At 35.6% G+C, this 22,994-nt stretch overlaps 1 protein-coding gene across 3 annotated transcripts; it reads right to left on the bottom strand.

The window, feature by feature from the left end:
- Positions 1-18,258: 18,258 nt before the first annotated feature.
- On the bottom strand, positions 18,259-22,262 carry LOC110610618 (putative RNA methyltransferase At5g10620). 3 transcript variants are annotated; one of them, XM_021750620.2, is made up of 7 exons: positions 22,014-22,262; positions 21,879-21,910; positions 21,647-21,789; positions 21,485-21,551; positions 21,033-21,110; positions 20,764-20,909; positions 18,259-18,518 (listed from the first exon to the last, which is right to left on the bottom strand). In XM_021750620.2, the coding sequence occupies exons 1-7, from the start codon at positions 22,078-22,080 to the stop codon at positions 18,479-18,481; spliced, it is 573 nt and encodes a 190-aa protein (XP_021606312.1). In that variant the 5' UTR covers positions 22,081-22,262; the 3' UTR covers positions 18,259-18,478. The 3 variants fall into 3 exon arrangements, with proteins under 3 accessions (XP_021606312.1, XP_021606315.1, XP_021606314.1); XM_021750623.2 differs by lacking the exon at positions 21,879-21,910 and having other exon boundaries at positions 21,911-22,046; XM_021750622.2 differs by lacking the exon at positions 22,014-22,262 and having other exon boundaries at positions 21,902-21,979.
- Between the last annotated feature and the right edge of the window lie 732 nt (positions 22,263-22,994).

Genomic DNA, 22,994 nt, shown 5'->3' with positions numbered 1-22,994 from the left:
GTACATTTAAATAAATCTTAGAGATCTCAAATTCTACTCTTCAATTTCCATTTCAAAAAAATAAAAACTTAATTAATTAGTCCATAATATTTAAAATTATTAATTACTTAACCTTTTTCATTTTAAGTAATTTGAAAATCTATCTATTTGATTGCAATATACTATAATTTTAAAATAATATCTATTTGATCTATATAATTTCAAAATAAACAGCTATTTAATTTCTATAATTAATAATATAAACTAAATAGTTAACAATATAAAAAGAAAGAGATTATTTAAAATAAAAAATTTAAAAGTTAATTTTATTAAATTATAGGGACTAAATTGTAATTTTTCCTTTTATTTATTAATTTTTCATCTTCCACTCAACTTCCTTTGCCGCTTCCAAGTAAACTGAACTAACTTAACTCCGGTTGGTTGTTGAGAAACGCCAAAGAAAATGTCTTTCCTTGGTTTTCTTGCTCACTAAACCAAACTATTCTCTGTTTCTCTTTTTAATTTTTATTATTATTTTAGTTAGACGGCATTACTCCTTAATTTAATATTTTTTTATGTATTTTTATGCTGAAGCTTACAGTTTTATTTTAAAATATTATTATTTTTTAATAATAAAATTAAAATTTTATTAATTTTACTATTTAGTGATTTTATTACTATTAGGTTAATATTTTTCTATTTAATTAGTTTAATTATTAAATATAATCGATAATGATTGCACTCCAAGACTTAACTGGTGGAAAGTACATCTTGTAATCTTGAAAGGTCTAAGGTTCGACTCTCCCAACCCTCTATTTCAAAAAAAAAAATCGATAATGATTACTGTTATTGATAATTAATAATTTATTATAAAATATATATAATAAATAAAAATGTACACTCACAAATTTAATTCAGCGTTTAATTAATATACATAATTTGTATAATTACTTTTTATGAATATACATAATTTTTTATCCTATAAGTATTTTTATAGTTTTAAATAATTAATAAAAATTTAATTGAATAAATTATAATTAATAAATTTTTAAAAATAACATATTAGAAAATAAAGTTAATTCAACTATTAGAAGATGTAATTATACCATTTATTTGAAATATAATTAATAAATTTCATATTAATTATCTATAAGTTATCAGTTAATTTTTTAGAAGTTTTTTTTTTAAAAAGAATTTTTTAAAAGTTTATCAGAAAAAATGATTTAATTGTTTAAATATTTATTCCTTATCAGTTATATCAAATAATTAAATTGAATATTTCCTAAAGCTTTTAATTATAATTATTATTTAAAAAATAAATAAAATATATTTGAGAATTTATTTCACCCCCAATTTAGAAATTTATTTGCCATTACGTTTGAAAAATTGTTTCTCTTAATCCTAAAATCTTCCTATTTTAGATCAATATTTGCTGATTTTTCTCTTTCGTGCATATCTATATATAGTTAATTATAATTACACATATTTTTAATCCATTAATGTCACATGCACGCCTTTAATTTAATTTACATTAATATTTTATATTTTAATTTTATATTTTAGATTTTCTGATTTAATTACAACAAAAAAAAATTAATCTATTTTATTTATGTGAAACTTCATGTTTATATTATATGGAAAAATAGTGTACATAAAATTTTAATCATGAAAGCCACTAATATTAACTAGATTATATGAGAAATATTTTCATCTTAATGAACCATAACAAAAATAAATTATTATTATTTTAATTTAATAGAATATATCAATATATATAAAATTGATATTGTGAAAATTAAATTAATAAAGTGGTCGGAAAGAAAATACTATGTGATTGGCTTAAACCGCAAAGAACAAATCTGAAGTGGTAATGGGTGTAACAATAATTTCAATATTCAAATTAGTATTAAAAACATAGAGAGAATATAATGATTTGTTTAGTATTTGAGTAGTGTTTGAAAATAACATATATTTATTTATGTGATTCTTTTTTTTTTATACTGTAAGGGATGAAGATAAATATGATATTTTTTTATAATAAGCGTTGATGTAGCTGGTTGCTAAATATAAAACATTACCAACTAATATATTGGTAATTTTATAATTTCAAGCGTAATAGAAATACATTAATTAATCCCACAATTTCAGACATAATATAAATATGTTGGATTGTGCTTGTACCGAAATTTGATATGTTAAGAGAAAAGTGAGTTTTTGAGAATAAACTGAATATTAAAGTGTCCAAATCTTTTTTTTTTCGGACTGAACTGCATTTTTTACTTATAAAATTCTTATCACATCATCTTGGTAACAACTCATAATTTATTTTGAAATATCGTTGTATAGTATAAAAAATCTAGATATATCCTTATATTTTTATATTAATTATTATTAGCCAATTGAATATCAAAATTAAATTTATAAGATCATAACAATTAAATATAAATTAGTTACATCGTTAATAGTTTATTAAAAAAAAATAAAAAATAAAATAAATTTTAACAAATATAGTCTAAATTTTATTAGCTATATTATGAAGTTCTATAAATTAATAAATTTAAAAAAATTGATTTTATCATTTTAGGTAAATTATATTCAGTAGAATTAATTACAAATTAAAATATTTTTATTTGTTTTAATAAATTATAATAATATGGTTAATTTATATTTAATTAATTTGTTTACAATTGTAATTCTCTTTTCTTCTTTGAATAATGCACCATCCGCATTACACTTCAATCTCCCTTCCCTCAGTCAGTCTATTGATTCCGGCTTCTCCTCGTCCCAGCATTAACTCGAGCTTCCTCTTTCACCGTAAGACTGTCAGAGTAGACCAATTGCACATGCCTATTTATATCACCAGGTGAGAAAGTCTTGCTTTCCCAGATTGCTCAATTTCGATGCCACCATAGACTCCACATTACAATGCAACTCTTAAAAGGCTCCACACCTCCTTGGGTGAAGGACAATCCTATATATCATGCATTGCATTTTCACATAACATTCACCTAAATCTCACACTGAAAGAGACTTTAAATAAAAATTCATTTTGAAAATATTTAGCTTTAAATAATTTATTCGAAAGAGACTATAAATTAGCAATAAATCGTCATCTTTGTTTTTCGAGCGTTATCAATTTGAAGCAATGGAAATTTTTAAAATTCAACTCATCATTGTCTTTCTTCATACATATTTTTTCTAAGACAAGCCAATATATATTATCGCTTTATCTCACCAAAAAGAATTCATAATTCCTCATAAATAGTAATAGAAATGACTTAGTGCAACTTATTTAGTTAATACTTGTTTGTCTACTCGTGAAAGAAATTCAGTAGTCCAGTTATGAATCCTTCTCCACAATCGAAACTGGAAGACTTGTCACAATGTAATTTACTATATTAAAATTAATTGATCTAAAAGTTCTTAGAATGAGTGGAGAGATGAAAATAATACTATTAATTTTATCAAGAAACACCTCTAAACTGAGTTAATTCTGATAATTAGCAGGTACATAGAGACCATATCATCAAGATAATTCAACTTTTGAATTACTAGATGCCTTTATTATTTATATTGTTTATAATTATATATTTCAATATTTGAGTTAATTTTTGAGTTAAGTATAAATTTAAACTTCTTAATCCTACTCAATAATTATTGCTTGGTTAAATTTTTTATCACACAAAATAAAAATTTCAAAATAATTAAATAAAAGCTAAAAATTACGTTTTTCAAGCCTAATATTTCATGTTTTAAAAACAAATGTTTATAACAAAAATAACTAAAAGAAAATAAAAAAGCATTTTTATTTATGACTTTTATATTATAAGAAATTAGAAAATACATAAATTAAAAAATCTTCAACTTTTTTGTTGGCATATATTTCTTCTAAGGCCTTTTATTTTATCAATTAATAAAAATATATTGTATTTAATTTGTGATCTTTGTTTATTAATTAGACTGATTTTTTTTTATTAATTTTATAAATTTGATTTTTTTTTAGGTAGTGATGTAATCTCCGCATTTTTATTGATCTATTTCAAAATTTCAAATTTTATTTTACTAATATTATTAAAATATATGTTCAATATTAATTAATATGTTTTTGTTCTTGCCTTTTGTTTTTGTAAGATATTTTTTTTATAAGTTTTAAAATTTAGTAAATAATTTATTTAAAATTTTCAAATTATATAGAAAAAAAAATAAATAATGAGTATAAGTAATATGCAACACATCCAAAAAAGAGAGAATTTAAATAATACTAAATAATTAAACTCAATAGATAATATTAATATTTATATGACTAGAAATAGAGTTGAATTACATTTTGGTTGATCTGTAAAAGAAAAGATGTGAGGTGGTTGATGTTTATAGGCAGTCACTCCAATATTCAAGTTAAAAAACTGATAGAATGGGCAAATATAATAAATTATTTTGAGTTTAGAATGAGTATATAAGAACGTGTACCTAGAATTTTGTATATGTTTTGCTTTTATATTGTAAGAAGATGGATTTGGTTATCAAATCTCAAAGAAATCCGATTGGTACTAACTAGTGGATAGGAGATCCCGCGATAACAGGTGTAATGAGGATCTGCTGAATTATATTCGTTAACGGTAACTTTTCATGAAGACTCGACCCGTTCAGGAGAGGGCGAGTCTTGGTGATGCACCGAGTATTATGGTGTTATGGGCTTCTTTTATGGGTGAGACCTTTGCGACAGTATATCAACTTATTAGACTCTTACCACATGCCCCTATATTATGGTGATAGCTTATGGCTTGCTTTGGGTGACTATTATGTCGCATTAGATGTCCTCCTACTACCATTTGATTCTTCAGATTTGAAGGTTATAACCGTTTCTATGGTTCGGTACGTGTGGCATGCTTGCATTGGCTCTCCATACCCTCATCTTTTCGCTTGCTCTATGAATAAATGTTATTTGCCTCACTTTTCGAGCTGCATTTATGCCAGCCGCCTACATAATCTGTATATAAATCCTTCTTCTTCTCCGAATACCACTTTTACTCACATCTGCTTTCTAATTCTCTCAAAAGACTCGACCTACTCAGTCTCAAAGATCCCCCATTTTTGAAGGTATCTTTTGTTCTATTTTTCACTTTTCCAAAAGAAAAATGAATGTGTCTACTTCGTCGTATTCTTTCGAAAGAAGTTCTACCTCGAGCTCTTTCTTTGTTGGCCCCATCCATGCTCCTGCTTCGATCGCCCCATTAAGGATTAATCATGAAAATGAGGGTCTTCTATTGAATGATATCTCGTCCGTGCTGACTGAGAAGGACGTGTACAACCTTTACCAGATTTCTAAAGACCCTTTTCGAGTTTATGCTCCAATCTCGAATATTCGTGTGGACGACTAGATCCCTGCCGAGAATACAATCATAGTCTGTGAAGAACAACTAAAGGCAGGTCTTCGGTTCCCTATGAATCCATTCTTCACCGAAGTCCTGTGGTTTTACAAGCTTTCAGTCGCCCAGCTACATTCGAACAGTCAGAGAATCCTGGTGGCCTTCTGATTTTTTTACTTCAATAACAACATCGAGTTAAGTGTAGCACTCTTCTCCCAGATTGTAATACCCGGCTAGACTCCGGTATCGGGATTCCTACCGTCCGGTAGAATCTCGGATGTCGGAGATCTCTAGAAGGGTAGAACCATGTTTTATAAAAACGTTTTCATGTTTTTAATGGTTTTAAGTATGAAATTAAATGAGTTTTTGCATGAAAATAGCATTGGAGGAAAACCCAGGTTCGGCCGCCGAAAGTCAAGTTCGGCCGCCGAACATGCATGCGTTTTGGAGGCACGTTAGGCCCCCGAAAGCATGAGTTAGGGAAGTTCAGGTTCGGCCGCCGAAAGTCAAGTTCGGCCGCCGAACATTGCATGGATGCGGAGGCACATTCGGCCCCCGAACGTGGTCTGGCCAGCCACCTATAAAAGGGTCCCTTAGCCGAAAATGGGCGAGCTTTTTCTCCCCATTTCGGCCAAGGTGAGCATTCCGCCATCCTTCCCCTATCTTGAGTTTTTCCTTCCTTTTTCCGTGATCTTTATAAGTTTATAACTTTGGTTTTGAAGATCTTTGAGCTTAGAACGAGTTTTGGAGCTTGGAGACCAAAAGTTGGAACTTCTCCCATCTCCAAGTTTAGATCTCCTCAACCCACGGCCTTCAAGAGGTAAGAGCCGATCCTAAGCTCAATGTATGATTTAAACAAGTTTTATGAAGTTTTAAGGGGTAGAATGCATGTTAGGTTATATGTTGAGTTTATGGGTTATATTGATGATTTGAGCAATGTGTGTGGATTTTGTGTGTTTGAAGTGTTGTAGATGGGGTATATGCATGTTTGAGGCCCCTAGGAACTTGTATGCATGCTTTGGTTGAAAAATATGCATGTTTGGAAGGTTTGGAGACGAAATGTGCAAAGGGAGCCAAGTTTCTGCCCTTTGGCAGAAACCAGGTTCGGCAGCCGAAGGTACTTTCGGCCGCCGAACATGGCTGGGGAGGCAGGCCTTTCGGCTGCCGAAGTTGCCCCCGAAAGGAGACTTTCGTCTCTGTCTGGCACTTTCGGCCGCCGAAGGTGCCGCCGAACCTAGCTGAGTTTCGTCTCTGTCCAGGACTTTCGGCCGCCGAAGGTGCCGCCGAAAGTGCCCTGTTCAGCCATTTCATGCATATTTTCTTTGATGTTTTCATGATGTTTTAGGGGGTTTTTGGGGGATATTTTAGAGTCATGTTTATATATGTTTGGTCCCTCATTGGAGTCCACCTGTGTAGGTTCGGACCCGAGGAACCAAGGACCCCAGCAGTGAGCCAGCTGCTACAGAGTTGTCAGAGTCAGCCAGAGGTGAGTGGAACTAAACTTAACCTTTTAAATTAAGAAATGAAATGCTTTTACCATGCTTCATGCATCATGATCATATTATAGGTTGTTGCACTAGAATTCACGAATATGCCGCATTGCATTGTTGTGATAAATGTTAGTGGATGGACATTAGGATGATTCATTAGCCTTCTGAATACGAAGTCCTGTGGTGCCCATAATAGGGCCGGGCAATAACTCCAAATACGAAGTCCTGTGGTGCCCATAATAGGGTCGGGCAATACGAAGTCCTGTGGTGCCCATAATAGGGCCGGGCATGGAGTTGAGGGATTTTTGAATCAGTCCATCCGTGGTGTGATTTGTTTGCGCAGTGACGCATTTCATAATGGCATGTTTTAAATATTCTTTTTTATAGTTCTACTCACTGGGCATCTAGCTCACCCCTCTCCCCTAACCCCCAGGTTTGCAGGTACGGGGTAGATAGAGAAGGCAAGAAGAGAAAAAGAAAAGTCATAAGTATGTAATAGTTAGATTGTGGACATGACAATTGTATTATGATGAAATGTAAAAATATTCAGTATGTTATGTAATGAGGTTATTGAGGATAGAGTTGTGCTTGACCATAGTATATTGTTAATCCCTTTTGTATGTACATGATCTTATGTTATGATGTTTATGTAAACCAGCTCAACACAGGTTATGTTACCCTTTGAGGGCACAGTTGAGATCCCACAGAGGGATCAAAGTTATGTTTATATTAATGTTATGCACAGGTTGAGTTTGGTTGATGTTCATGGAAAGAAAGGTTTTAATTTTTATGTATGTTGTTGATCATGTATGGGATTATACAGGTTCACAGGTTTTATGTCAGGCTTGCTACGGGTCCCGGCGGCCTTAAGTCGACCCGGATCCTAGCGCCGGTAGCGGTCCGATTTTCGGGTCGTTACAGAATGGTATCAGAGCCCTAGGTTCATATGGTCGGACCTAGAGTGTCGGGCTCATAGATGTTATAGAAGGTCAAGCACAATAGGAAAAGATCATGTCCACTAGGATAGGATGTGGAGTCCTGTCTTGCATGATGATGTGAAATGCCATGATAATATGCATGTGCATTTATGATATGCTGATATGTGATGTATGTGATGCGGGTTCATGTGTGCCCACATGAACCATATGATGCTAATGTTTATGTGCTATGTGTACTGTTTTTCAGAAAACAGGATGAGAGGAACTCGTCGATCTGCAAGATTGACTGGAGTACCACCTGAGGATGAGGGCATGAGCGCCCGTCCTCCAGCATTGCCTAGGGCAATGTCTAGCAGGTCCAACAGGGACAGAGTAGCAAGAGACCCTAGAAGGTCTCTGGATCTGGGTAGGAGCAGGTCAGTCAGAGGAACAGTTCAGGGAGGAGCGTCAGAGGATATGGGGGATGATATGGACGTAGAACAGAGGAGGGATGGCAGTTTGGGAGTCAATATGGCAGAAGAAGGAATGGGAGAGTCCCAAGGAGGCACTCAGGCCTCGGGATTTGTACAGCCACCTCACTACCCACATTTCTCACAACATCCCGGGTATTCGATGGGAGGTACATCGGATTACCCTAGTTTCACCCCTTATCCCACACAGATGCCATACCCACCATACTACCCACCGTACTCTCAGTACCCAATGTATCCACCTCCACCTTACTGTCCAAATCCAGAAAACCCTACATCAGAAAATATTACACCACCTCCACCACCTGCAGAACCAGCAGCCCCAGTTGCTCAACCTCCTAGATCTAGCTCAGCCAGTGGGAGCAAGGTCAAGATGACAGACTATATGAAGCTGGGTGCTCCCCAGTTCGAGACCGGTAATGATCCGTTCGTGTACTTGGAGCGGGTCAAGGCAATTACAGATGAGGTTGGGGCTGATGACAGTAGAGCCATTCAAATGGCCGGGTTCACGCTTAAGTGCAAGAAGGCACGGGAGTGGTTCAAAAATTATGTGAACCCGAGAGTGGACAGCATGACTTGGGAGGAGTTTGCTAATGAATTTGCAGGATGGGCTTTCCCTGATAGTTCAAGGGAATTGAAGATGATAGAATTCGAACAGTTGAGGCAAACTGATGACATGAGTGTAGACGAATATACTGACAGGTTTATGGAGTTGCTGCCATTTGCTGGGCAGGACCTTAGCACAGATCAGAAGAAGTCGAGGAGGTATATCATGAAGCTCCATCCCAGGTATTCCTCCTTGGTACAGTCAGCAGATAGAGAGAGTTTTCACGCCATAGTAGACATGGCTAGGAGAATGGAGGCTAGTGCTATCGTTCAGGGGACGATTAAGCAGACAGTGGCACAAGCTTCTGGTTCCAAAACTCCGGGTGGGGGAAGGTTAGATCCCTCTACCCTGAGTGCAGCAGCTTCAGGCAGCAAGAGATGGGTTAAGCCCAAGGGTAAGAAGAACAAGTTCTGGAACAAGGTCAAGTCCAGTCTGGGATTTGGGAGTGGCTCAAGCTCTGGTGCGGATAATGCAGTTTGTGCGAGGTGTGGTAAGCCACACAGGGGAGCATGTCGGTTTGGGACGAACGCCTGTTTCAGATGTGGTCAGGAGGGGCATATGGCTCGAGATTGTCCAAGAGCAGTCCCGATGGCTCAGTCCCAGCAGACAGCTTCAGGCAGTGTAGCGCAGCCAGCAGCTCCAGCCATGACTCAGGCCAGTGGCAGAGGCAGAGGGAGAGGAGCAGCCTCTTCTTCAGCGGGTTTCAGAGGTGAAGGTCCATCAGCTCCAGCACGGATCTTCACAATGACACAGCAGGAGGCAGATGCATCCAACACCGTGGTGGCAGGTAACTTAATTATTGGTTGTTCAGATGTGTATGCCTTGATGGACCCTGGTGCATCTCATTTTTTTATCGCTCCGAGAGCCGTGGGGAGGTTAGGTCTGATGACTTCTGGGTTAGAGTGTCCTCTCTGGGTCAGTGGACCCAAGTGTGATCCATCTGTGGCAGAGTCAGTCTGCTAGTGTAGTCCTGTATTTGTTGAGGGAAGATGCTTGTCCGCCGACCTGGTTGTTCTAGATTTGACAGATTTTGATGTCATTCTAGGGATGGACTGGTTATCTACCCATGGTGCTACCTTGGACTGCAGGGACAAGGTAGTCAGGTTCAGAGGTCAGGATGGGTCTGAGGTTGTCTTCAGAGGAGACAGGAGGGGTACACCTAGAGGTCTGATATCAGCTCTTCAGGCTCGTAGGTTGCTCAGGAAGGGATGTCAGGGGTATTTGGCTCATGTGAGAGAGCTTAATAGTCAGGTTAGAGATCCCGCCTCGGTGCCAGTGGTTAGAGAGTTCTTAGATGTGTTCCCAGACGAGCTGCCAGGTTTACCACCTGCTAGGGAGATAGAGTTCGAGATAGAACTGATGCCTGGAACCCGACCGATCTCTATCCCTCCCTACAGGATGGCGCCAGCAGAATTGAAAGAGTTGAAGGAGCAGTTGCAGGAGCTGGTAGACAAGGGCTTCATCCGACCGAGTACCTCACCCTGGGGTGCTCCGGTTTTGTTTGTGAGAAAGAAGGATGGATCCCTTAGACTTTGTATCGACTACAGGCAGTTGAACAAAGTCACTACCAAGAACAAGTACCCATTGCCAAGGATCGACGATCTATTCGACCAGCTAGCAGGAGCGGGTTGTTTCTCCAAAATAGATCTGAGATCGGGGTACCATCAGCTGAGGATCAGGGAAGAAGACGTGCCAAAGACAGCTTTCAGGACCAGATATGGGCATTTTGAGTTCCTGGTAATGCCGTTCGGGTTGACCAACGCCCCTGCAGCATTCATGGATCTCATGAATAGAGTGTTTAGCCAGTACCTGGATCACTTCGTTATTGTCTTCATAGATGATATCTTAGTGTATTCCAGGAATACAGAGGAGCATGCCCATCATCTGAGGTTGGTTCTGCAGACCTTGAGGGAACATGGCTTGTATGCCAAGTTCTCCAAGTGTGAGTTCTGGCTAAGGAGCATTTCGTTCTTGGGGCATGTAGTGTCAGAGAATGGTATAGAGGTAGACCCCAAGAAGACAGAGACTGTGGCTAACTGGCCTCGACCCACTTCAGTGATAGAGATCAGGAGTTTCTTGGGTTTGGCAGGTTACTACAGGAGGTTCGTTCAGGACTTCTCAAAGATAGCAGCTCCTCTGACCAGACTAACCAGGAAGAATCAGAAGTATCTGTGGACCGACCAGTGCGAGGAGAGTTTTGAAGAGCTTAAGAAGAGGTTGACTTCAGCACCAGTTTTAGCCCTGCCATCTAGTGGAGGGGACTTTACAGTCTTTTGTGATGCATCCCGTGTGGGACTGGGTTGTGTGCTTATGCAGAATGAGAGGGTGATTGCTTATGCTTCTAGGCAGCTAAAGAAGCATGAGTTGAATTACCCCACACATGACCTTGAGATGGCAGCAGTAATCTTTGCACTCAAGATGTGGAGGCACTACCTCTATGGGGAAAAATGTGAGATCTTCACCGATCATAAAAGCCTGCAGTACATCCTGAGTCAAAGAGATTTGAATTTGAGACAGAGGAGATGGGTAGAGTTGCTAAGTGACTACGATTGCAAGATTCAGTATCATCCGGGTAAGGCGAATGTCGTGGCAGACGCTTTAAGCCGGAAGTCACTAGGCAGTCTATCCCACATCACGGCAGAGAGGAGACCAGTGGTGAAGGAGTTTTATAAGCTCATTGAGGAAGGTCTACAGTTGGAGTTGTCTGGTACAGGCGCCTTAGTTGCTCAGATGAAAGTGACACCTGTGTTTCTGGAGCAAGTGGCTCAGAAACAGCATGAGGACCCAGAGTTAGTGAGGATTGCCAGGACTGTTCAGTCAGGCAAAGACAGCGAGTTCAGATTCGACAGCAAGGGGATCCTCCGCTATGGGAGTCGTTTATGTGTACCAGATGACATAGGGCTAAAAGGAGACATTATGAGGGAGGCTCATAATGCAAGATACAGCATTCACCCCGGAGCCACCAAAATGTATCAGGATCTGAAGAAAGTTTATTGGTGGCCAGCTATGAAGAAAGAAGTGGCACAGTTTGTGTCAGCCTGCGAAGTTTGTCAGAGGTTGAAGCTGGAACACCAGAAGCCGGCTGGAATGCTTAACCCGCTACCTATTCCAGAGTGGAAATGGGAGAATATAGCTATGGACTTCGTAGTGGGGTTACCGGCGACGTCCAACAGATTGGACTCCATATGGGTGATTGTGGACAGACTCACCAAATCTGCTCACTTCATCCCTGTCAGGAGTGGCTATTCTGTGGACAAGTTAGCGCAGGTATACGTTGATGAGATAGTCAGACTGCATGGGGTCCCTGTTTCTATTGTGTCAGATAGAGGACCCCAGTTCACCTCCAGGTTTTGGCGGAGTCTGCAGGATGCCATGGGTACTAGATTGGATTTCAGCACTGCCTTCCACCCCCAGACGGACGGACAGTCAGAGAGGACCATCCAGACCATAGAGGATATGCTGAGAATGTGTGTGCTGGACTTTGGCGGTTCTTGGAGGCAACATCTACCTTTGGTGGAGTTTGCCTACAATAACAGCCATCATGCTAGCATCGGGATGGCTCCATATGAAGCTTTATATGGAAGGAAGTGCAGGTCACCTGTTTGCTGGGAGGAAGTTGGAGAAAAGGCCTTGGCAGGGCCTGAACTAGTAGAGATTACCAGCAGGGTGGTACCCTTAATCAGAGAAAGAATCAAGACAGCTGCAAGCAGACAGAAGAGTTATGCAGACATCCGCAGAAGACTAGTAGAGTTTCAGGAGGGGGATCTGGTATTGCTTAAGGTGTCTCCAATAAAAGGAGTGGTTCGGTTCGGGAAGAAGGGTAAGCTGGCTCCGCGATACATCGGACCCTTCGAAGTCCTACAAAAGATTGGGAATGTATCGTACAAGCTGGATTTACCTGCTTCAATGGAGAGAATCCATCCGGTTTTCCATGTTTCTATGTTGAGAAAATTCGTGTCAGATCCGGGCAAGGTTCTTAGTGAACCTGATGTGGAGATCCAAGAGGATCTCACCTATGTTGAGCAGCCAGTACGGATCCTAGACACCCAGATCAGGAAGCTGAGAAACAAGGAAATCCCGATGGTGAAAGTCCTGTGGAACCACCACAATATAGAGGAATGCACTTGGGAGACACGGGAGTCTATGCTCCGGCAATATCCTCATCTCTTTTAAGGTTAGTCTCTATGTGTTTATGTGTGTATGTTATGTTGTTATGCTATGCATGTGCTAGTTGAGGAACATTCGGGGACGAATGTTCTTAAGGGAGGGAGAATGTAATACCCGGCTAGACTCCGGTATCGGGATTCCTACCGTCCGGTAGAATCTCGGATGTCGGAGATCTCTAGAAGGGTAGAACCATGTTTTATAAAAACGTTTTCATGTTTTTAATGGTTTTAAGTATGAAATTAAATGAGTTTTTGCATGAAAATAGCATTGGAGGAAAACCCAGGTTCGGCCGCCGAAAGTCAAGTTCGGCCGCCGAACATGCATGCGTTTTGGAGGCACGTTAGGCCCCCGAAAGCATGAGTTAGGGAAGTTCAGGTTCGGCCGCCGAAAGTCAAGTTCGGCCGCCGAACATTGCATGGATGTGGAGGCACATTCGGCCCCCGAACGTGGTCTGGCCAGCCACCTATAAAAGGGTCCCGTAGCCGAAAATGGGCGAGCTTTTTCTCCCCATTTCGGCCAAGGTGAGCATTCCGCCATCCTTCCCCTATCTTGAGTTTTTCCTTCCTTTTTCCGTGATCTTTACAAGTTTATAACTTTGGTTTTGAAGATCTTTGAGCTTAGAACGAGTTTTGGAGCTTGGAGACCAAAAGTTGGAACTTCTCCCATCTCCAAGTTTAGATCTCCTCAACCCACGGCCTTCAAGAGGTAAGAGCCGATCCTAAGCTCAATGTATGATTTAAACAAGTTTTATGAAGTTTTAAGGGGTAGAATGCATGTTAGGTTATATGTTGAGTTTATGGGTTATATTGATGATTTGAGCAATGTGTGTGGATTTTGTGTGTTTGAAGTGTTGTAGATGGGGTATATGCATGTTTGAGGCCCCTAGGAACTTGTATGCATGCTTTGGTTGAAAAATATGCATGTTTGGAAGGTTTGGAGACGAAATGTGCAAAGGGAGCCAAGTTTCTGCCCTTTGGCAGAAACCAGGTTCGGCAGCCGAAGGTACTTTCGGCCGCCGAACATGGCTGGGGAGGCAGGCCTTTCGGCTGCCGAAGTTGCCCCCGAAAGGAGACTTTCGTCTCTGTCTGGCACTTTCGGCCGCCGAAGGTGCCGCCGAACCTAGCTGAGTTTCGTCTCTGTCCAGGACTTTCGGCCGCCGAAGGTGCCGCCGAAAGTGCCCTGTTCAGCCATTTCATGCATATTTTCTGTGATGTTTTCATGATGTTTTAGGGGGTTTTTGGGGGATATTTTAGAGTCATGTTTATATATGTTTGGTCCCTCATTGGAGTCCACCTGTGTAGGTTCGGACCCGAGGAACCAAGGACCCCAGCAGTGAGCCAGCTGCTACAGAGTTGTCAGAGTCAGCCAGAGGTGAGTGGAACTAAACTTAACCTTTTAAATTAAGAAATGAAATGCTTTTACCATGCTTCATGCATCATGATCATATTATAGGTTGTTGCACTAGAATTCACGAATATGCCGCATTGCATTGTTGTGATAAATGTTAGTGGATGGACATTAGGATGATTCATTAGCCTTCTGAATACGAAGTCCTGTGGTGCCCATAATAGGGCCGGGCAATAACTCCAAATACGAAGTCCTGTGGTGCCCATAATAGGGTCGGGCAATACGAAGTCCTGTGGTGCCCATAATAGGGCCGGGCATGGAGTTGAGGGATTTTTGAATCAGTCCATCCGTGGTGTGATTTGTTTGCGCAGTGACGCATTTCATAATGGCATGTTTTAAATATTCTTTTTTATAGTTCTACTCACTGGGCATCTAGCTCACCCCTCTCCCCTAACCCCCAGGTTTGCAGGTACGGGGTAGATAGAGAAGGCAAGAAGAGAAAAAGAAAAGTCATAAGTATGTAATAGTTAGATTGTGGACATGACAATTGTATTATGATGAAATGTAAAAATATTCAGTATGTTATGTAATGAGGTTATTGAGGATAGAGTTGTGCTTGACCATAGTATATTGTTAATCCCTTTTGTATGTACATGATCTTATGTTATGATGTTTATGTAAACCAGCTCAACACAGGTTATGTTACCCTTTGAGGGCACAGTTGAGATCCCACAGAGGGATCAAAGTTATGTTTATATTAATGTTATGCACAGGTTGAGTTTGGTTGATGTTCATGGAAAGAAAGGTTTTAATTTTTATGTATGTTGTTGATCATGTATGGGATTATACAGGTTCACAGGTTTTATGTCAGGCTTGCTACGGGTCCCGGCGGCCTTAAGTCGACCCGGATCCTAGCGCCGGTAGCGGTCCGATTTTCGGGTCGTTACACAGATGTACTAACTGGGTACCAAAACAAAAGAAGAATTTTGTTTCTTAAGTGGAAAAAAGCACTAGACACTCTTCGACTAGATACCCTTTTCCATGAAACGTTAGAAGAACAAATTCTTCATATTACGCCACTGAGTATCGGGGGGATTTGGGTGGTTTCAGACTGACTGGAACCTATATGTGGAGTTAAGAAAGGATAGGTTCCAACCATGGCAGGATGAGGAAGAGTCTCTGAACTTCCTTTAGAAGATAGCCTCGACTCCTTAAAGACTCACCCTCTCTTTATCGAATTTTTTGCAAGTTTGAGGTGAGCTTTTTAGAAGATATACAAGTAATAAATTTATATTTAAATAACATGACAAGTTGTATAAAACTATAGATGGAACCTGGGCTCAGATGCTGGTACTATTTCTAGACCAAACCTATGAGGCTGTGAGGGTGGATGGAAAAACTCGGCATAGTACGAAATTGTTGACATCCTGGAGCTGCATCGTAGTTCAGAAGATAGCTAGATGGCTTTTAGGGTTTGCCATCTCACTGTAATTGTTCAAACTGGACAGCTTGAATTTCGTGTAAAAAGTCTTTGCAGGAATTTCCTATGACAAGGGTGAGACATCGTCCAAGCCATAATTTTCCTCTTACTCTTTCTTGTACCTTTGTACAACACGAACCATTTTCCAGTCAACGTCTTTTAGGGCCTCGTCCTATGATTCCTCATTCTCCAGTTTGACTTTTTCTTTAGACTGTGTGTGAATTACCTCCGTTTGAGTCTTTGGGGTCTTGAATGAAGCTTCTTCCCTTATTCTAGGAGCCATAAATGATGTCTCCTCTCGAACTTTATATTGCTTGAGAGTTTCCTACAACTTTTTTATGTATGGTACCATCTGTTCATTATTTAGATCGTTGAGGTCTATCTCATTGACCATGGGATGAGTGTCTTGTCACAGTCAAGGGTGGACGAGACGATGGCTCCCCTGTTGGTAGCAAATACAACAGTTTGTAATTTTTCAGCCATTTTAAGAGTAAAGTGACAAAAATGAAAAAGTATTTTGAGTGAAAAGATAAATAGAAAGCTAGACCAGATTTATCCAAATGAACAAAGAAGAACTCAACGGGATCCCAACAATGGAACCAAATGATGTGGCAAAAAATGAGCTCAAAATGACCCGTTACTCAACAAAAAGAAAAATTGAGGTGGTTGGCGCTTATGGATAGCCACTTTAATGCTCAAGTTAGTAAATTATCAAAGAGAGCAAGTGTAAATAGATTGCTTGAACTTAAAAAAAGTGTGTAAGAATAGTATCTTGAATTCTGTATATGCTCTACTTTTATATTATAAAAAGATGAAGTTAGTTGGTAAATCTCCTAAAAATTTAATTAGTACCGATTAATGCATAAAAAATCTGGTTGTTGTATAATGTTCTTTAATGATAACCTAGATGTCATGAAAAGTTCGACCAATCACAAGACGATGAGTCTTCTGTGGTTCCGAGTACCGACGATGACTTGATTTTTTTTTTTATGGGTGAGATTTGTGTGAGTGAGTATTACAGTTTATTAGGAACTTATCACGTGACTCTATTGCGATGACAACTTATAACATACTTTGAACGAATATTGTATCATATCAATATTTTTATTAATTTAATAATATAGTCACATAATAATAATGTATTATTATTTATTAATTTAAATAATAAAAAAATAATTTCCACCCTTATCACTTTTTTCCTTTCATAAAATATTTTCTTTATATTCAACTCCACCATTTATTAATGAAAATTGTTTATTAAAAATAAAATAAATTTTTAATTGTATGTTATTAAATTAGGTTTAAAAGAATTAAACTGACATAAATTTTTAAAAATATGATAAATTATTCAAACAACGAAAAAAATTCCCTTCACATTAAAAATTTTCTGATTAATTTATATGATATATCTATTTTTTTCTACTCTCATACTAAATATATTTATCAAAAATTTTAATATATAATATATATAGATACTATTTTATTCATGATTTTTAAAATTAAATTAAAATAATTTGATGAGTTTCAAAAATGAAATTAATGTGAGCTTCTATATATTTTCTTTTATATATATATATAATTATTTATGTATTTTTGAAAAATTATAATTCATATTTGATCTTTTCTTTTGTATATATATATATATATTCGATTTATAAGTGATTACAGTGTAAAAAAAATAATAATAATTTTAAAATGATTAAAAAAATAGGTAAAAATTATAAAACGAAAAAAATATTATTTATTATTAAAAATATTATTATTTAAATAATTTTTTTAAAAAGTTTATATAATTTTAAAATTTTAAATTCTATAAATAAATATGGTAGTATTTATCTAGGATTGTAAATTCAATTATATATATATATATATATTGAAGTCCAAATTTTTATTTGAATTTCTATACAATAGAAATTCTATTGTTTCAAGTTTGATAATTTCCCATATATATATAAAATGTTGAAAATGTAAACAAATGAAGAAATCTAAAATTAAAAAATAGTATTTCACTTGTGCAAATTTCATAGTAAGTTTTAACTCCAATTTTCATATATTTATATTCTTTTTAATTCATTTCCGGTAAATTATTATTAAATTTCTGTTTTTTTTATTAAAATTAATTATTTTTATTTTACAACTCCAGGAACAAATCCGGGACATTCACAAGACTGCAACACAAGTTAATCATGGCTTGATTAAACTCTTTGATTTTGTATAAACCACTCAATTAATGTGCTAGTATATTTTATTAAAATTAAATATTTAATCACTAGCCCTCCCAGATTTAGCCTAACCTAATAATAAGTGCATCTGAATAAATTTGAGAGATCTCAAGTTTATTCCCCAATCCTCTATCTTCGATCCCTAATCCTCATTTCAAAAAAAAAAGAAATTTAATCACTAAGTGTTTAGAATTTAATACAAATGCAATCAGAAGAATTTATAATCCACCAACATAAAATATCACCTTCAAGCTCAAAAAATAACAATAATAGTAAAAAGAAAAAAAGGGTGTCTATGCCAAGAGTTTGAAAACCATGTAGCCAACTAGTTTCTGATTAGACTTTCTCTTTCTGAAATGGCATTAATACATGTTAGCCTTGAGGCATGATTCAAAAACAAAGTGACAAATAATCAATGATGATAGTTTTGTCCTTTAAGAATAGTCCATGACCTGAGAAGAAGAGAAGCAAACAATAATAAACTCCTATCACTCTGTTCATGTGACTGAACAACATGGTAATAAATATCAAATGGTTAGCTTCTACTTTGCTGCTAAAAACATCCTGATAAGAGAACTAGTTAGTTAAACTTTCCATGTCCTAAAAAGTGGAATGACCACCATTAATAGAATATATTTTTTACACCACCACAAATCAACCACAGTTGACGTATCCTACATTGTCAAGTCATCTACCAATCTGCAGTGTGCACAGCACCATAAACAGTAATGAATTCTTTAACAACAAGATGTTAAAACAATGAAAAAATTATTATTTGCTCCTTATATTATGAAAAAACTCATTAGTTAGTTTTTCAGTTTTGAAAAATATATTAAAACATTCTTAAAGTTTTAAAAGTCTAATAATTAGTCTTTTTATTAATTTTAACCATTAAGTAAAATGCTCTCAATATAGAGAGATTAATTAGTAGACATTTTTATAAAACTAAAATACTAACTACTAAATTTTTCCATACTACAAAAATTAAATAGTAAAACACTTTATGACTAAAACTAACGGAGGGATTAATCAATAAATTTTTTAAAATCTCAGGAATGTTTTAATATATTTTTCAAAATCAATAAACCAACTAATGAATGTTTTCATAATATAAGGGCTAAATAGTAAATATAAATTTGTTTGTTGTGCTGAAAGCAACACATTTTCTGTATTTTTTAATATTTGGAACAGTCAACAAAATTAATTAATGAAAAACATTTTCCTAGATGAAGGGAAAATTAAAAGGAAAATGACTTAATTCTTTTAAGAGAAAGTTGTTTTCTAACTTTCTATATATAAATTAATTGATATCATTTATTTTTTAAGATTGCAAATAAACAATAAAAAATTATATTCTTAAAAAAAATATTTGCTGCGGAAGATTTTTTTCACTTGTATTATTTTCCACAAAACAAATGGAACCTAAATCTATCAATTTATTCTTATAACTGATTTCATTCTTTTTTTGGGGAAAAGGTGAGGAAGCAACAAACTGAAACCTGATAGGATAAAGAAACATTTAAGCAGTAAGCAGAACTATTTAAGGAAAATTGTATGAACCAAAATACTACTCTTGTTTAACAATTAATAGATCTGAAACTACTATGAGCATACGACAGACAAAATAATTTGATAAATAAGCATTAAATTCTTTTTTGAAACAAGCTGCAAATTCACAACTTGGATTTTAGAGACAACAAAAATAAATTTGCTAAATAAAAAAAAAACTAAACCTTCGGACTATAATATAACCTTGTGCTTGGATGGAGGAACTTGAAATATAAGATTTGATTTAGTAAAAGTTTAAGTTTTATTTGATTGATTAGAGTGAAGAATATATATTAGACTTACAAACAAGGAGAGTATCTTATTGAAATGTGGATTTGAAATTATTTATAAAGTGCTATTTTAAATCCACCCTAAAAGGTTTTTAATAAATAGAATGGTGCAATTTGAAATCTATAATCTATTAATAATCTCTACTAACCAAATCCTGAATTTCAAATGTTGGTATCCAAACATAGCATAATATCTGAATGAAATATCTTAAATATATTGTCAAAATTTTAAGTAAAAATAAATTCTAAATCTAGTTTTCCTTTAATTCATCAACTTCAAATGGCCACAAACTGACTTTAAAATGCCAACCATATACAAAAGCGTGCTTTTACCATCATGTCATCTTGTTCCAAGCAAGCATTTTCTTGATACAAACACATATTTGCAAACGTAACATCATGTCATCATCAACAAATGCTAGATATGGAACTTAAACCAAGTAAATACTGGACATGCTGGAAGTGGAACGTATTATGTTGAGAGACACAACAACATAAAATTCCTAAATAATAGAAACCTAAACCTCTGAATTATAATGGAAGAACTTAATTTTATAATTAAAACTTGAAAGTAAAAATAATTCCTAAATCTAGTTTTCCATGATTAAATCAACTTCAAAGGGCCACAAACTTACTTTAAAATGCTGGTCCAAATATAAAAGATTGTTTCTATCATCATGTCATCTTGTTTCAAGCAAGCATTTTCTTGATATAAAGTTATAAACATATTTGCAAACCAACAACTCTGACAAGAAATGTTTATCCTTTAGAAACATGAAGAATACTACTAGCATGGACATGAGCAACGAGTAATATGTGATCGATAATCCAATATGCTTACACATCAACATATGCTTACCTATAAAGCTGCTCAAGAAGAACAACCAACGCAATCTGATGATTCAAAACCATGGAGGATAATCTGATAGATTTATTAGCACGTTTTCGCATTCGCTGTCCATGACCATAAGGTCCACCGATACAAAATGATAACCTTAAAGCTCCCTGCAGAAAAGCAAAAACTACTATTCTTTTTCTACTTGAGAATGAACTATAAGTTGTTACTCAAATTAGAAAAACTAACAAAATATTCTTGAAGAGTATTAGAGAGACAAAGTAGATGCATACAGTATTTCCCGCATCTGCAACCAACTCAGCCATCTGCTCAGACCCAATATCTAGTCCATACTCATCCAACATCACAACCTATGAGTCATCATCATGGAAGATAAATACATCAAAAAATAATAAGAAAAATATCAAGGGAGAGAAAAACCATAGTTTCAATTATGTGCAGACTTCAGAGACTGCTACACATCCCTAAATTAAACTTTTCTGTTAGGGCATCCAATTTTATGAATAATAAGAAGCATTTTCACTTCAAGGAAAAAAGGGTTACAAAAATATAACAAAACAATAGGAGCATTATCTAGAGAAACACAATAAATCTTTGAGACTCAATGTACTCTAAAGACTATTTAACAAATCCAAAACTGAGTTTTCTCCAACATAATCTGAGAGTAAAAACAACTCAACTCCAACAAATATATTAACCTGGAAATGTAGTTAAGAGGCAATACCCAATCATCAGACCTTATAAGGTTCATGGCTGCCATGTCTTCATCATCAACCTGAACCCTCGAGTCACTGAAATGCAAGATACAGATAAAACCAAGCATATAAAAACAATAATTGGAAATTACAATACCAATAAAAGCTAAAGCCCAAAAAAAAAAAGATACCGAGCATTTTTAGGATTGGAGCGAATTTGAATATCCTCAACAGAGCAATAGTGTCTGAGTTTGCCGATATACTCATCTACTAATAATTGAATCCCATGTGACCTCTTCTTTCCAACTGTAATTATCCTTGTGGGCAATGCTCTCTATCCAAAATGAAATGAAATGAATTGGATTGGAATTAGAATTTAGGATTTGATTCTGAGCCTGAGTGGAGGAATGGTGTTTTGTTTACCACTGATTGAGCAGAGTATTTACATTGTATACCTGAAAATTTTCAAATGAAGATGCACTAAACGAAAGTGAAATTATTCTGAACATATGAAAAATGGATTCTTGGGAAGCAATCTTGAAGAGTATATATGGGAACCTGGAGATGGAAGAGTAGAAGAAGAATAGCTGCTTATGTAAAAACTGGTCGAGACTGAGATTGCCATCTCTGAAATTTTTCAGGGGAAACCACAGAGAAGAGAGCTTCAAGTATTCCTATCAAAACCAGTAGCGCTGGCCAACGGGTTCCGTGTCTATCCGGCGGCAGAGAGACTGAGATCAATTCTCACCCTTTGTTTGCATTTGGGAAACGGAGAGAGGAGCAAAGATTTTAATTTTTTTTTTAAATGGATAAATAGTTTAAATAAGTCTATAAACTTTTTGTGAAAGTCTAAAATTAAACTTTTCTTTAATCATTTTTAAGTCTGAATATGTCATAATTTAATAAAATTTTAATAGTTTTTATTTTAAACATTAAAAAAATATTTTTATATTTGAAATTAAAATAAAAAATCAAAATTTAAAAATAAAAAAATTTTTAATATTTGAAATATATTAAAAAAAATATTTTATTATATTAAAATTTATTAGGATTCAAAGTTAAAGAACCTTAATTATATAATCTAAAGATTAAATTGAATTTATTTGAATTTTAAGAAAAAAAAATTAAAAAATTATATTCTTTTAACTCATTGTATTAAAAATATTATTATTTAAATTGATGAAATGGTTTCTAATATAACCTTTTACTTCTTTTATGACTCTGCAATTAATTAAAAAAATAAATAAATTAACAATGTAATATAATATTTTATTTAAAAAATAGATACTTTTTCACCGACCATTGTCTTGTTATTATCAGATGCTTTAAATAAATTAAATATCCAGTTTTGAATCCACCACCCCTCTTCAAGTGTTCAATCATAATCTTGTCTTCTTTCACTTTCCTTTTGGTGCATATAAAGCAAGTATTCAGTCATAATCTTGTCTTCTACCATTGTTCCTATCCTTCTTGATGATTTCTCTTCACTTTGTCTCATGAATGGATGCTCTCCTCTCATAATTGAAATAAAAACTAATA

Source organism: Manihot esculenta, chromosome 3 (genome assembly GCF_001659605.2).
Source record: "Manihot esculenta cultivar AM560-2 chromosome 3, M.esculenta_v8, whole genome shotgun sequence".
Classification (NCBI taxonomy): Eukaryota; Viridiplantae; Streptophyta; class Magnoliopsida; order Malpighiales; family Euphorbiaceae; genus Manihot; species Manihot esculenta.
The sequence above is the reverse complement of the archived record's forward strand: the minus strand, read 5'-3'. Positions and strand labels throughout refer to the sequence as shown.